The sequence below is a fragment of the Mizuhopecten yessoensis genome, unplaced genomic scaffold (assembly GCF_002113885.1).
Source record: "Mizuhopecten yessoensis strain PY_sf001 unplaced genomic scaffold, ASM211388v2 scaffold11109, whole genome shotgun sequence".
NCBI classification, from domain to species: Eukaryota; Metazoa; Mollusca; class Bivalvia; order Pectinida; family Pectinidae; genus Mizuhopecten; species Mizuhopecten yessoensis.
The window spans coordinates 1198864-1212041 of NW_018408884.1; the positions used below are offsets into that span (position 1 = coordinate 1198864).

General features: G+C 34.9%; 1 protein-coding gene across 18 annotated transcripts in view; it reads left to right on the plus strand.

Moving 5' to 3' along the window:
- The window catches only part of LOC110465945 (leucine-rich repeat-containing protein 71-like), a 57027-nt gene extending 50136 nt beyond the window's left edge, over positions 1 to 6891 (plus strand). For 11 of the 18 annotated variants that reach the window (XM_021522140.1, XM_021522142.1, XM_021522148.1 and 8 more), the window contains 4 exons: positions 3387 to 3475; positions 4388 to 4496; positions 5356 to 5471; positions 6733 to 6891. In XM_021522140.1, the coding sequence (XP_021377815.1) occupies positions 3387 to 3475; positions 4388 to 4496; positions 5356 to 5471; positions 6733 to 6849 (431 nt within the window). In that variant the 3' untranslated portion in view covers positions 6850 to 6891. Of the gene's footprint in view, positions 1 to 1539; positions 1555 to 3386; positions 3476 to 4387; positions 4497 to 5355; positions 5472 to 6732 lie in introns of all 18 variants that reach the window. The other 7 variants (XM_021522145.1, XM_021522136.1, XM_021522141.1 and 4 more) reach the window with 1 other exon arrangement.
- Positions 6892 to 13178: the final 6287 nt, after the last annotated feature.

A 13178-nucleotide genomic window follows, 5' to 3' on the forward strand; every position in this document is an offset into this window, starting at 1 on the left:
GACAAAACAGGGCACTGGTCAAGTATTTTTTCTTATGTTTTTTATTTAACTGATATATATATATATACATAATTAATGATCTATTTTCAAATGTTAATCTATTGAATCTTCCTTCTTGTGAATTATATTTATTTTACAATACCATCCTCAATAATAGACAAGAACAAACAAGTAATCAAGAAACTATTTAAGGTTAATACTTACCATTCAATCAATCCTAGTCAATTTAGATTATTTTTTCATTTAAAGTAATTAGTGTTGATTGATAGCATGTGGTTTTGGGTACAATTATACAATTCAAATATTATAGTGGGCAAAAAACCTACGTCTGTGGAATTTTGAAAATTTTGAGAATTTTTGAAAAACACAACTTTTTGTTGCATTGGGCAATGGTTTTTATTTAATTTATATAAGATAATAGTGACATATTCCATATCCTGACAGTGTTCTTACGTTAAGTTTGATTGAAGATCTCGGTGAGCTATTTATTGAGACTTGATGTAACAAATTGTGAAGTTTTATAGTGCCCTATATATACTTACACTAGGGTATATTGTTGGTTTAGGTAAATATCTAGTCGTTAGAAAGTTAATTGTTTCTGTATGTTGTTATGCTTCTTAGAAACATCAGATGCATAAATTATTATCCTGTAGATAGCTTAAATATAGTTTTCTCATCAAAAAGTAATCAAAAGAATATGTACATGATTGAACATAAAAATGTTGTACGTAATAAAACATGATTTTTTTGTACAGTTATAAATATAACTAAATCAAATAATTAATATCAAAATAAGAAAAGTTATGAATAGAACAATGTGATAAATTTTATTGTTTTATTCGATACATGTTCTTATAAAATTGTACTATTGTTTAAATTGGCAACCATTTTCTCAAAAATGTGTGTTCAAATATGGCTCAGCATAAACTTAAACTGATAACAAAATTGTCTTGAACATTTTTCCAACAACTTATATTTAGATAGATGATTTTTTTTTTTTTTTTACTTAGAAGTAAATGATCATATTTTTTTGCCAAGTATTAAGGATTATTATTCCAAATAATTTTATGCATTAAAGTATTTGTATGATGATAAGTAAAACCTGTCTAAACTGATCATCTTTGAGACACAAAATGTCCTATTATACAGGTCCGAATATTTAATAGTGTCACCTAGCTGGCATGTCTAACTTAACCTGTTGTCAGGTTACTGATTCTTGAGGGAGACTCACGGTGGCTCCAGTTTCATAAATGCTTCTAATAGCTTAACCCTTTCACCCCTAGGTAGCTTTAGTGGACTCTTCCATGCATTTATTGGGATGAGTCAATTGTGGTATACAGTGGTGAAAGGGTTAAAGTGAGATTTTTCTTTAGTTATACTTTCACTGCAAGGAAACTTACCGTATTTGACCACAAATAAGCCCCCTCTTGAAGTTAATGATGTTTGTTAGATGTTTGGTAGCTGAAGTCAGTTTAGACAGGTGACCACAGGTTAAAAGTATTTGACTGATGTATATTTCTCTCCCCCGGTCACTACCAGAAACCACCAACAAAGGTAAACAATGTCATGTTGTAACACAAACACTTCGTTGTTGACAATTTTATTTGCAAATCCCAGTTTATTTTTACTTTCTCCAAAGTTTCACACCAACGTTTTGCTTTTTGATGTATCAGCAGATTTTACTACATATTCATGCACACTACAAAGATTTGATTTTCTAAACAGATAAAATTGACAGAGTTAATGCCCTTGGTAATTATAATTGACAGAGTTAATGCCCTTGGTAATTAGAATTGACAGAGTTAATGCCCTTGGTAATTAGCAATCTGAGAAAGTTACAATAAATGCAAAACCCTCAAAAGTCTTAAAAGCAATAGTCAAAACAGACACAAAAATCCCTGTACATATGCATTATCATACTATTTTGAAGGTGCAATATGGGACATTCAGACCAGAAAAACGAATAATGGCACTTATTACCACCAGAACATAGGTGTAAAGTTTGTGTGAGAAGAAAATGCAATTAAATTATTTATTTTCATTAGATAATTAACAGCAATATCATATAACTCCAAAATTCTTTTTTTTCATTACTACACGATATGATCAAATAAAATTCTGAGCAGAAGACATCTTTAAGGTTGTAATTGACCCATTATAGAAGTGTTTGTGGTTGTGAGAACAGAATGACCACAGCTATGTACTGTACTTTGTGTCACTTGTCTATCAGAACTGTTCACAGTAACTAGTCGCCATGGACATTCCGACTTGATGTTACGTATTTGTTTTACAGGAAGTCGTCTATTTACAGGGTTTTATTTCAGATATAAGGTACCCTATACGTCATACAAGTCACACACACGTCACACACACGTCATACACGTCAATCACGTCGTACACCACAGGTTTCTGTTATATACACAAAACAAACTTAAAAATACCTCTAACCAATATCTTTTCATTTGTTAATTTAAAAATGATCATCATAATCTTTAAAATATCTTCAATATTAAAGTACTGCTGACTCAGTCTTCAGTCTCATTACGGTTAAACTGTGTTAGTTTGAACACTTCGAAAGATACATCAAAATATTGTTAATTATAATTTATGCAACAACTGTTAGTAATTAAATCATTTAAGTTACTGTAGGTTATAGCTTTTGGAAAGCTTGTTGTAACATCAGATTTCGTCATCTGGCAACCTAATTTATATGCAGTCCTAAAATTTGGCTTAGTTTTCTTCGATTTTGCATGTAATAAAATTGGTTCAACTCATAAAACATATGACATTTAACAAATAAGCAGCAAAAACCAGGAAAGACATACAATAACATATATATATAATGTTATAACAAGTGTGTAACTTTCGGTATATGACAGTTTAAATCTGCATGCTTTCTGCTTACATTGTCCGGAGTGCATGTTGCATGATCGTAGCTATATCTGTGTGCTCTACTGCACATATTGTGCCATTTTCTGGCCAGAAATTTGTTTCTGGTGATGGTTTGCTTTTAATTTCTTCACTTCAAAAAATAAAAAAAACCATTGATTTAAACTAATTAAAACGGATAATCATCTTCGGAAAAAAATGTAACTTGATCATAAGAAGTACATGTATATATCTTTTATCATTTATCGTTAATCTTGTACATGGTATAATTACCTTGTAGTGTTTATTTCAATAAATATTTGGAGGAAGTTAATTGTCCTCTGATTAAGTTTTGATTTTACAAGTTGTCAATATGATTTAATATTACTTAATTCTGTATAAAACTTGATATTGTTTATGTTTCTGAAACTCAACCTCAAATAATACATATTAACCACTGTTACACCTTCATGAACGAAAGATAAAATGTATTTGACAGAATCTGTTCTTTCTTGCAGCCTCCATAGCGGCAGATACAAAAACAGCGGGTAAAGGGAAAGGCAAGGGGAAGGACAAAGGAAAAGGTCCAGCTGTACAGGAAGTAGAGGTGAGTACAGGGTAAGGGTGGTTAGTGGGAAAAGGGTAAATGAGAGAAAGTCTTTATGATGTGACATTTAAGCAGACTAACTGATGTTGTAGCTCAAACAAGTCTGGTAATGAAAGTTAAGATCGAGTCTCCATACTACTGTCAAATTATACACCTAATCATTGGAATGTATCTATTTTACGGGCATAACAATAGCTTTCATTAATCATGCATTCCTGAAAAGAAACCAAAAACCAAAACCTTGCAAGATTTTATTTTTTTAAAAAATGATAGAACAGCATAAAAAAGTGCAACACTACCTGACTGGAATTCCAACCCTGGACCTCCGGTCAGAATATGGTAATTGCAACTGACAAATGACAGCTAGTCCCTGCATGGCCTTGTTAAGCTACAGATAAATCCCAAAAAAAATAAAGTGATATTACTGTATACTTTGAAGAAAAAAACTTCAGCGAAATGTTCTAGTGTTGTGCCTTGTGTTTGACCTCGTTTGAAACCAGTAGATAGAGTGCTGGTAGGGGTAACACTCCCATTGTCAGGGCCAATGATTGTGTCACTCCTAAAGTAATTATATAATGTATATTTTAAGGCAAACCTTAATTGGTGAAAATATGTATTGATCATCCACATCAAATTAAGTGTCATTGCTTTTATATGAAATAATTAAATTAATATGAAAGTTGACATAAATATTTATTATTTCCAATTAATATTTATATCATAACTGATCAGTCAACGAGTGAGAGAAGTCTGGACCAGCAGGCCTGTGATTAAGGCCAGTTTGTACTAGGACTGTACCTGGTTCTATGATCTTACAGACATTTATAAACATGGACTAGATATTATTTCCACAACAATGTCAGTACTATACTGTCTGGTACATCATGATGTCGTTGTCTGTATTTTTACCAGGACGCCGGAGCCTCCGACTTTGTAAACCCGCTGACTGATGCGGCCGATTTTATAGATGGACAACTGCTTGTGGCGGGGAACAGGGTTCTCATCAACCTTAACTTGTCAAGTAAGTCGTTAATTCTTCCTAAATGTTACCGGAAAATGATCTACATTGTAGTTCACGACTTGGACGAGATGGAATATTTCAACAATTGTTCTGCTGCTTTCAGTTTAACATTACTCGCATGAACATTTGTAGAGTATAAAAGCAAATTATTTGTATTGAGGTATGAACTTAAGATTTATTGAGTTGAGTTAACAAGTATATTTCAGTTCTTATGAGATACAAGGTATAAAGATACAAAAGGATGAGATTGAAAAATGGTTTTGCTGTGATTTGAGTTGAGAATTACCCACATAAAAAAGTAGCAGGGTATAACAGATTGAATTATTTATATTCAGGTATAAAAGTATAAATTATTCGTATTCAGGAATGAAAGTATAAATTATTCGTATTTCAGGTATAAAAGTATAAATTATTCGTATTCAGGTATAAAAGTATAAATTATTCGTATTCAGGTATAAAAGTATAAGTTATTCGTATTCAGGCATAGGTATAAAGTATATTTTACTTGTCAGTTACGCACTAGGTATGATTTACTTGTACTGGAGCATACATATATAATTTGTATTGAGGTATGATTTACTTGTACTGAAGCATACATATATAATTTGTATTGAGGTATGATTTACTTGTACTGGAGCATACATATATAATTTGTATTGAGGTATTAACTTCTTATAAATTTGTTTACATGTAAGTAGGAAAGTATCAATTGTTTTTATTGAGATATGAAATGTGATTTATTCGAGTTTATTCCAAAGTATGATTTATTTCTATTGAGAAACAAGTTTATTTATATTGTGGTATAAAAGAATGAATTACACGGACATGCATTGTCATTGACGTTTACTTTCTGTGACAGGGAACTGTATCGGAGAACATGGGCTAGCTGCTCTGCTGAAAGCGATGCAGTACCAGACAACACTAACCCACGACAGTAAAAGTAGCGGTACCGGGCTGATGAGGATAGGAGTATATGTAAGTACAATACTTTAGTTCTGTATAAGCAACTTAATATGGCCTCACTTCCTTATAAACATCTACATTCAGCTACAGGACTTGTTATCATAATATATTATAATGACAATTGAATTGGATTTACAAGGTAGAGGTCTTAAAACCAGACATTTGCTAATTACCAGTAAAATGCTGAAGGTAGATTAAAAACTTTTATAAGATTTACAGAATAAAAATGCGGGAACCACTCTGAGTTACCGTGACGACTGTATCAGTGAAGGAGTGAGAGGTGACGACTGTATCAGTGAAGGAGTGAGAGGTGACGACTGTATCAGTGAAGGAGTGAGAGGTGAAGTTGTTGATGACCACTATTTGTATAGGATTGGGAATGACTCAAATTTATAGTAAGGGATCCATACAAGTTAACGTACAGAAGTTCATATTATGCAGTTATAGAATGAGTATGAGGAAATAGCAAATTTATGGTCCCCCGAGGTGAAAAACGTTTTCCAGAGGCGGCAAAGCTGCCGAGGGAAATAGTTTTTTCACCAAGGGTGAACATAAATTTGCTATTTCCCGAATTACCCGTTCTATAACTCTTTTATTATAATGAAACAAATTAATTTAAGTTAGCAAATGAATTTATTAATTCATTATGATTTCTTTAAACAAATTCAAAGAGAGAAAAAAAATATTACAATTGGAAGAGCTGTATGCATCGTCGTTGATGATATCTTCATTTCTAGCATCCAAGAAATGTTTTTGTAGACCGTCACCATTGATTTCCTAGCATATTTAGTCCCATCCACTTTTTTTAAAGTTCTGCATAAAACATCAGTAATGATCAAAACGGCCTACATCGATGTCGTCATTTTCGGTGTCGTCGTTTGGTTCTGAATTGTGACGTCACCTGCGTCACGGAGAAGGCCACGCCTACCGAATATTTTCATTGGTTGAAATTTTATAAGTTCCGCCTTCAAATATTTATGAGGGAGTGGTCTCTTTCTGTCAGGGAGTAGTCCTTTTTTTGCAGGGAATAGTTCTAATTTGGGGAGGGAGTAGCCCTCAGATGTAGAGGTTTTAGCGATTTTAGGGAAATAGGACATTTTATCGTATTGTTTTTATATAGGGAAAACTCAGTAGAGGTATAATAATAATTTATAGGGATCCATACAAATTTACAGGCAGAAATTCATACAAATTTATAGTCAGGAATCCATTCTAATTAACTTACAAGTTTATTTTTAGCATTAGTAATTTTGATATCATGTTGTTTCCCCAGAAAAACAAAGTGTCGACAGACAGCGAGGTGCTGGCCAAGCTGACAGAGTTTATGATGCCCAAAGATCCGTTCTACAAACCACCGCCACAGACACCGGACGGTGACTCCAACTCCTAACCTTAAAAACCATGTGTACTGACTGCTAGATTTCCGTCCAACCTCATCAATTCATTCATCAATTTCCTGTTTAAGATTTAGAATGTTTGTTTCTCTGTTTTGTAACTTTTATATTTTGTCATGCGTTATGTCCTTATTTAATTGTTTTAATTAATTTGTCCAAAAGTATAAAAAAAAAAAATATTTCTAATTCTGTGCAAATATTTCAGTGAAATTATTCTGTAATACAGACATATGTATTATAAATTATACTTAGTGAAAGGAGATTTTTTCAGTAACAGTATTTTTGACAGGAGAAAATGGATGTAGAAGTAATACATTTCGTATCTGCTATATTAATAGTGTTTTTTTTAAAACGAACTGTGATCAAACAAAATGGCTGGTGTAACAACAAACAAGTGGATTTACTTTGATTAAGTTTATTGGTTATAAAAACTTTGGCAGGTGTCTGGGTTTTTTGTAAAATTTAATTTTTATTGATGATGTTTCGCCATGAAGCAGCTAAGTGTAAGAAATAAGCCCCCAACATTAAGCTTTAGAATAAAAGAAAAGAAAAATGATAATAGTAGGAAAGTTTGAGCAGAAAATATCCAGTTTATGAAGACGAACTTGGAGGAAGGGGAAGCGACTCCTTACACCAGATAATGTGTGATATTTCTGTGTTATTACATTATATGTATACTTACTGTATAAAGAATGATGTTAAATGTATGTAGTAAGTTCTGTGATATTTATACAATAATGTGTGAGTGTGAGAGGGAGAATGAAGGAAATGCTTGTTTTAATAGTTTTCAGGGTGTAACGCTAATGACAAATATTGGCTATATATATTTATGTCTTGAAGAAGCTTGTGAACTTCGGTGACATTCCTCAGATACTTTGTAATTGAATAATCTGGACACCAAGAAAAACGTATAAGAAATCACTGTTTTGACTTTAAACACTAATTGTATTGGTGAAAATAATTACGATTCTGGTACAAAAATTATTATTTTTCTGAAATTTTATATTGATATTCACACAAAGTGTCATAGTTTTATAGGAAACCTGTTAATAAAACATAGTAATGGCAGTATAAAATTGTTTTTATCACTTTGTGTTGATAGGAGATACAACGTATTGTAAACTTCATTATACTATAATGGGGGTTCGACGATATAAGTGAGGGAGACATAAAAAGGAATTGTACTTGTAACAAACATAGCACATCACATCATCAGATGCTGGATACTAATTGGATAACATTGACGTGTAACATGCTGGTAGTAGGTTAGTCTAGTTTAAATCTGCTATAAGAAGGGACAACCACTGTTTGCTCATACCTTTCACGGACTGTTGGCTTTCGGAACCGTGAACGCGCGCTATTAATATGGTTTGAGGGCCGATTATAGACAAGGATGGGTGCAATTAAGAACCAATTGTGTGAAATTTCGGGGGTCCTTGATATGATGTTTTTGCTGTTCTGTACATCGAAGCAGTGTTGTGAGCTTTCCTTTGTTCTGTGAGGTTCCATTACGACGCATTCTGCAATAAAGTGCTGCCGAGTCTCTGGTGCCTGGTTATTGAGTTTGCATGTACCATTCACTTCGTATTGGTTGAACGCAGCTCTGTTTGATTGTAAAGTGTAAGTTCCAGTAAATAACATGGCATTGACCTCTAATCCACGTACATCCGTTCGGGTTGGTCTCAAAGTATGTAGTAGCTACTGTGACAACACTGTCTGGAGGGTGCTAGATTTATTCGAGGGTTTTTCTAATGGAAATATACTGTTTCAAGTCCATACAAGAATCTAGGAATGCTGAATGTGTTCCAGATATGTGGGTTTAATTTGTTGGGAGACACCAGTTTCTCTGTTGAACACAGCCGCAAGAAGTGAGTACGCTGTTTTCTGCCAGTATTGATGTTGTTGATGATGCCTTGGGTCTCTGTGCTGCGACGTATCCGAGGTATACGGCATTTGTTGTTACTTTGATTTCTTTATCGTGTAGAGTGAGAGGGCTGTGGTTCCTTTATTGTTGTAGTGTAGCAGTGAACTCTTGCTTGGGTTGATTCTGTATATGTTCTGGTTACTGAACTGGTAAACAGTGTTGCCATCACCCCCATCTCTATGTCAGAGGTCGTCTGCAAAAGTGATATGTTGTGGTATTCTGATGGTGCCTATCGCTGCTCCATCGAACTTGTCTTAGAAAAAGAAAAGGCTGTTGTTGTACCTTTTATAGTACTAGTAGACAGTACTCCACATTGTTGTACCCCTTGTGATAGATTGAAGGTTTCGGAAGTATGTCCTTGACACGGTCATGTTCTCATACAGGTCTTTCAGTAACAGCCATTCAGAATCTTGAATAATCCGATCATGATACAGATTGTGAAGTAGAATTTGATAGTTAACCCCATCAAAGGCCTTTTGGGTATGCAGCGTAGTGACTGGTCATTTGATGACGTTGCCTTTGATTTCAGAATGCATTATGTGATAAGAGCAGAGTTTAAATGAGAATGTTCCTTTGGTAAATCCTGTTTGGAGTTTGGATTGTGACTTTCCGAATACCGACGTATTTTTATCATTCAGTGTGTTCCTGTATTTTCAGAAGTATAGGCGTCACACAAGGAGCACCTCATCAGTATTGTACTTAAAATGAAGGTCCCAGACTCCCTGAAGACTCCTTCTATAGTTGTTAGGGTTGTATGTAGGACCATTATTATGGATGGGAGTTAGAAACGCTTTCTTCAGAGAGTCTGGGACCTTCATTTCAAGTATGAAATTGTAGGTTTATACCATAATGTCAATGGCACACTCACCTGCTAGCTTCAGATGTCTATGAGCTATAAATCCTCGCTGATACTGATGAATTGCTCCTTTTCGAACATGTCATCTACCAGAGGACGTGCCAGTTCCTTAAAGCAGACGGCCCATCCTTCTGTGATGTCTGGACAAACATGTTATATGACATGTTGGGTGTTTGATTGATCTTTGCGACTTTGTGAGCTTGTAAAATGTTTTTGGTTTCCCTTTGATTCCATGACATTGTTGGAGAAGGAGCGAAGAAAAAACATCTCTATCGTTAGCCGGTTTTCTAGTCATAGAGGCATTCAGGTCACCACGGAGTAAGATAACATGTGTGCTGTTGAATTTCGTGATGACTTCCCGGATCTCTGCTACGGTTGCTTATATCCCCCCTTAAAATGGTGCCTCTAGATGACATGAATGTACAATGTAGTTATGATACACAAGCTGGAGTCCATGTCTTGTTTCCGGGGGCTTGGTTGTTTTCAAGTTCCAGTTTGTTTTGTATTTTATGGAAGTGTCTCCGTACCCTCGAGGAATTGTGATAGGTGGTATAGGGTATAGGTGTTTACAGCCTTGGAAACAGCAGTGTGTGCTGCATGATCTTCTGATAATTTGTTTAGTGATCCAAGTTGGAAATCGAAGAACCAGTGTTCCTGTAAGCATATTATATCACGAATTGTACTAGATTTGCATGGAAGTCTATGAAATTCGATTTAACAAATGGGTGCCCGAACGGCAGGAGAAGTAGGTGGGGCGGGCACCAATTCACACATACTGAATCATTATCAGAATCAACAGGAAATCTAAATATTTCGCATTTCGTCTACACCAGCGAACCACATTTTTTCTTAATTCCCTACCGTCAAAGCCTAAGCTGCTCTCGCCTATTTTTGCCTCGGCCGATTATTTTTGTTTCTAGTTTGAGATGATCGGGAAACCAATATGTTCTCCTGACAGTCATCTCTGTATTAGATAATTTGGATTTCCAATATTTTGGCCCGAGCATCACCGATGAATCCTAGAAGGACAAAACGGCTGTATTTGAATTGCAGTTGTATTCATTTTGGCTTACTGTATCAATTACCAAATCTAAAGGGAATCGCTTATGTATGTATTGTGTTCATCTTCGCATTGAAAGTTTATTAATTTGCTGACGAACTTATGAAAATATCATGGCGAATAATGTCTATGTCTATGCTTATTGGTTAATTTTAATTAGTTGAAGATAATTGGCAAGTGAGGAGAGGACTATGCTGGATGAAAACTGGGTACCTTCACGGGGTTAAAGAAAAGTGTAAGTGCTGGTTTGAAGAAAGTAAAATAATTGATAGAGGTGATATACTATTGTCTGAAATAATCAATGGAAAGAAGGAGGCTTTTCTGGGGGGGGGGGGGGGGGGGGGGGGTTGTATAATGGTATTCGGTAAGAATTGTGATAAGAATTGCAGGAGGAGCGAATCGGAGTAAAGTTTCTCCGTTTAGCTATCAGATCGATTTAAATTTTGTAAGGAATGGTAAACCTCTGATTTTTCCTTCTGTCTACTAAAGAGCGCCGTTCTAGACTGTTACGCATTTCAACCAGAAGGAGTTGTTTCTCAATATATAGGAGACGTAGCGAGCTGCTCTACATTGCACAAGTTCGACTTCGTCAATGGTAGTTCTGGTATAATTATGGACCTAACTTGTATACTCTCAGAAAGCTGTCACAAGAGATATATATGCCTGTTGTTTAACCGTTCGGATTCATCCTGATGTTAACTTTGTTTTAGAGCCTACATTTTTATAAAGGCTTTCCTTTTTAAATTCGATTGCAAAGGGACTCCAGGATACTTTGCTTCCGTGATATGTTGTAGTTGTTTTCCGTAAAGCACATGTGAACACTGGACAATATTTGTTGTTGTTAGAGATTGGATGAAAGTAGACATTTATCTGGATAGAAACACATATCCCATCGACACTCATACAGTGCCAACCTGTCACGGTCGTGCTGTAGTGTTCTATGTATATTGAAGAACCATCCACGAACACCATGTCAGTGGATTTATGTACGGGGGATGTCGTTTAATAGAAGTGGCAAGGGCTGCTGACTACGCCCTGATGCACCCAACCTTTTATTTCAATTGGTACTCTATATGTTATCTGTTGGTGAACTTTCAATCCAGGTGTTGACCCCTTCGTATGACAGAGTAAAGAATTAATTACTTTCAAAGGTCTTCAAAATCCTCGGACTGTTTATCACTGTCTAAAGTCTGTGTTTACCTTCTAGAAACTCTAAAGCTGACTGGCTTCCGCACGACCTGAATTTTCGAAAATCGTGTAGGGTTGGATGTTTTGTTTCTCATTATTAGCATTTATTATGTTGCTTACTGCGAGTACTATACAATAGTACAGCAAATACAGGTAATTGGTATTTTATGTAGTTTTCTTGGTTGTACCTTTTTATAAACGGATGACACATACGCTTACTTCCAGTCATTCCTCCCTCTAAAGACTTGTTAAAACTCATTTGTAGGATTGAGGCTATTTTAAGATTCTTTGAGTATCATTGTTTTCATATTGGCAGTACTTAGCTGCTTAACACTGGTATTAATCTTTCCAAACGAAGAACTACACCTTTTGCTGTTATGGTGAATTTTGATATGACATGGAAGCTTGGCGTAAAAGGCATTTTTCATCTATTATAAAACTGGTCACTAGAGAAGTTTGTTTTTCACCAAATACCGACTGGAATTCTGGGCTTTTAGTGTAGGATTATTTACCAGTTTTTTTCCATTTGAGAGGATTTTAACAAACAAAAAATCCACATGCATTAATGACTTTGATCATATGCTTGGGGTTTGGTGTTTGGGAAGAATTTTTAACTTTTAGGGCTGGTCACCAGATTTCTTGTATAATCAATGTCTGCTTTTCGGTGTAATTAGGAATGGTAGATATATATATAATCCCTCCGGTCTTAAGTTTTGCCTCTTCAAATGTTGGCCCTAAATTGTCGATTGGCGGTTAAACAATACAAAAACAATTTTGAATGTCAATTTGTTATAGCTGTTTCTCAAGAAGTTCTGAATGGAAAAATCACGAAACATTGTTTACATGACCTCTTCAGTTTCCGCTTCAAAATCGTTCGTATGTTGAATATTTAAATGCAGGATCCCATTCATATATGTTCTAATTTGAGACGGATCGAAAAACAATATTGTCGCCATTTTGAATTTGCATGTAAAATTTTGGAACTGTTTTCACTGCATAATATAAAACCTTTCCCCTGGTCACTTATTACATATATTGTGGCTTCTTCAGAATTCGACCGATTCTGAAAACAAAAATAGCCTATTGGGCCGTCAAGAATTTCGTGCGGGTATTGCGTATGAAAGTTGTTATCTCAATTACTTGGAAAGTATTGAAGTGATTCTCCTATCTCTGGTTGTGTACGCTGTAATTGGAGATAAATTAGAGCTGCATGCTAGGCAGTCATCTTTGATTTTGCATTCCAAGGTTGTTACCGCTATTTCTCATGAACTATTTAAAAGATCATTACGAAACAGTG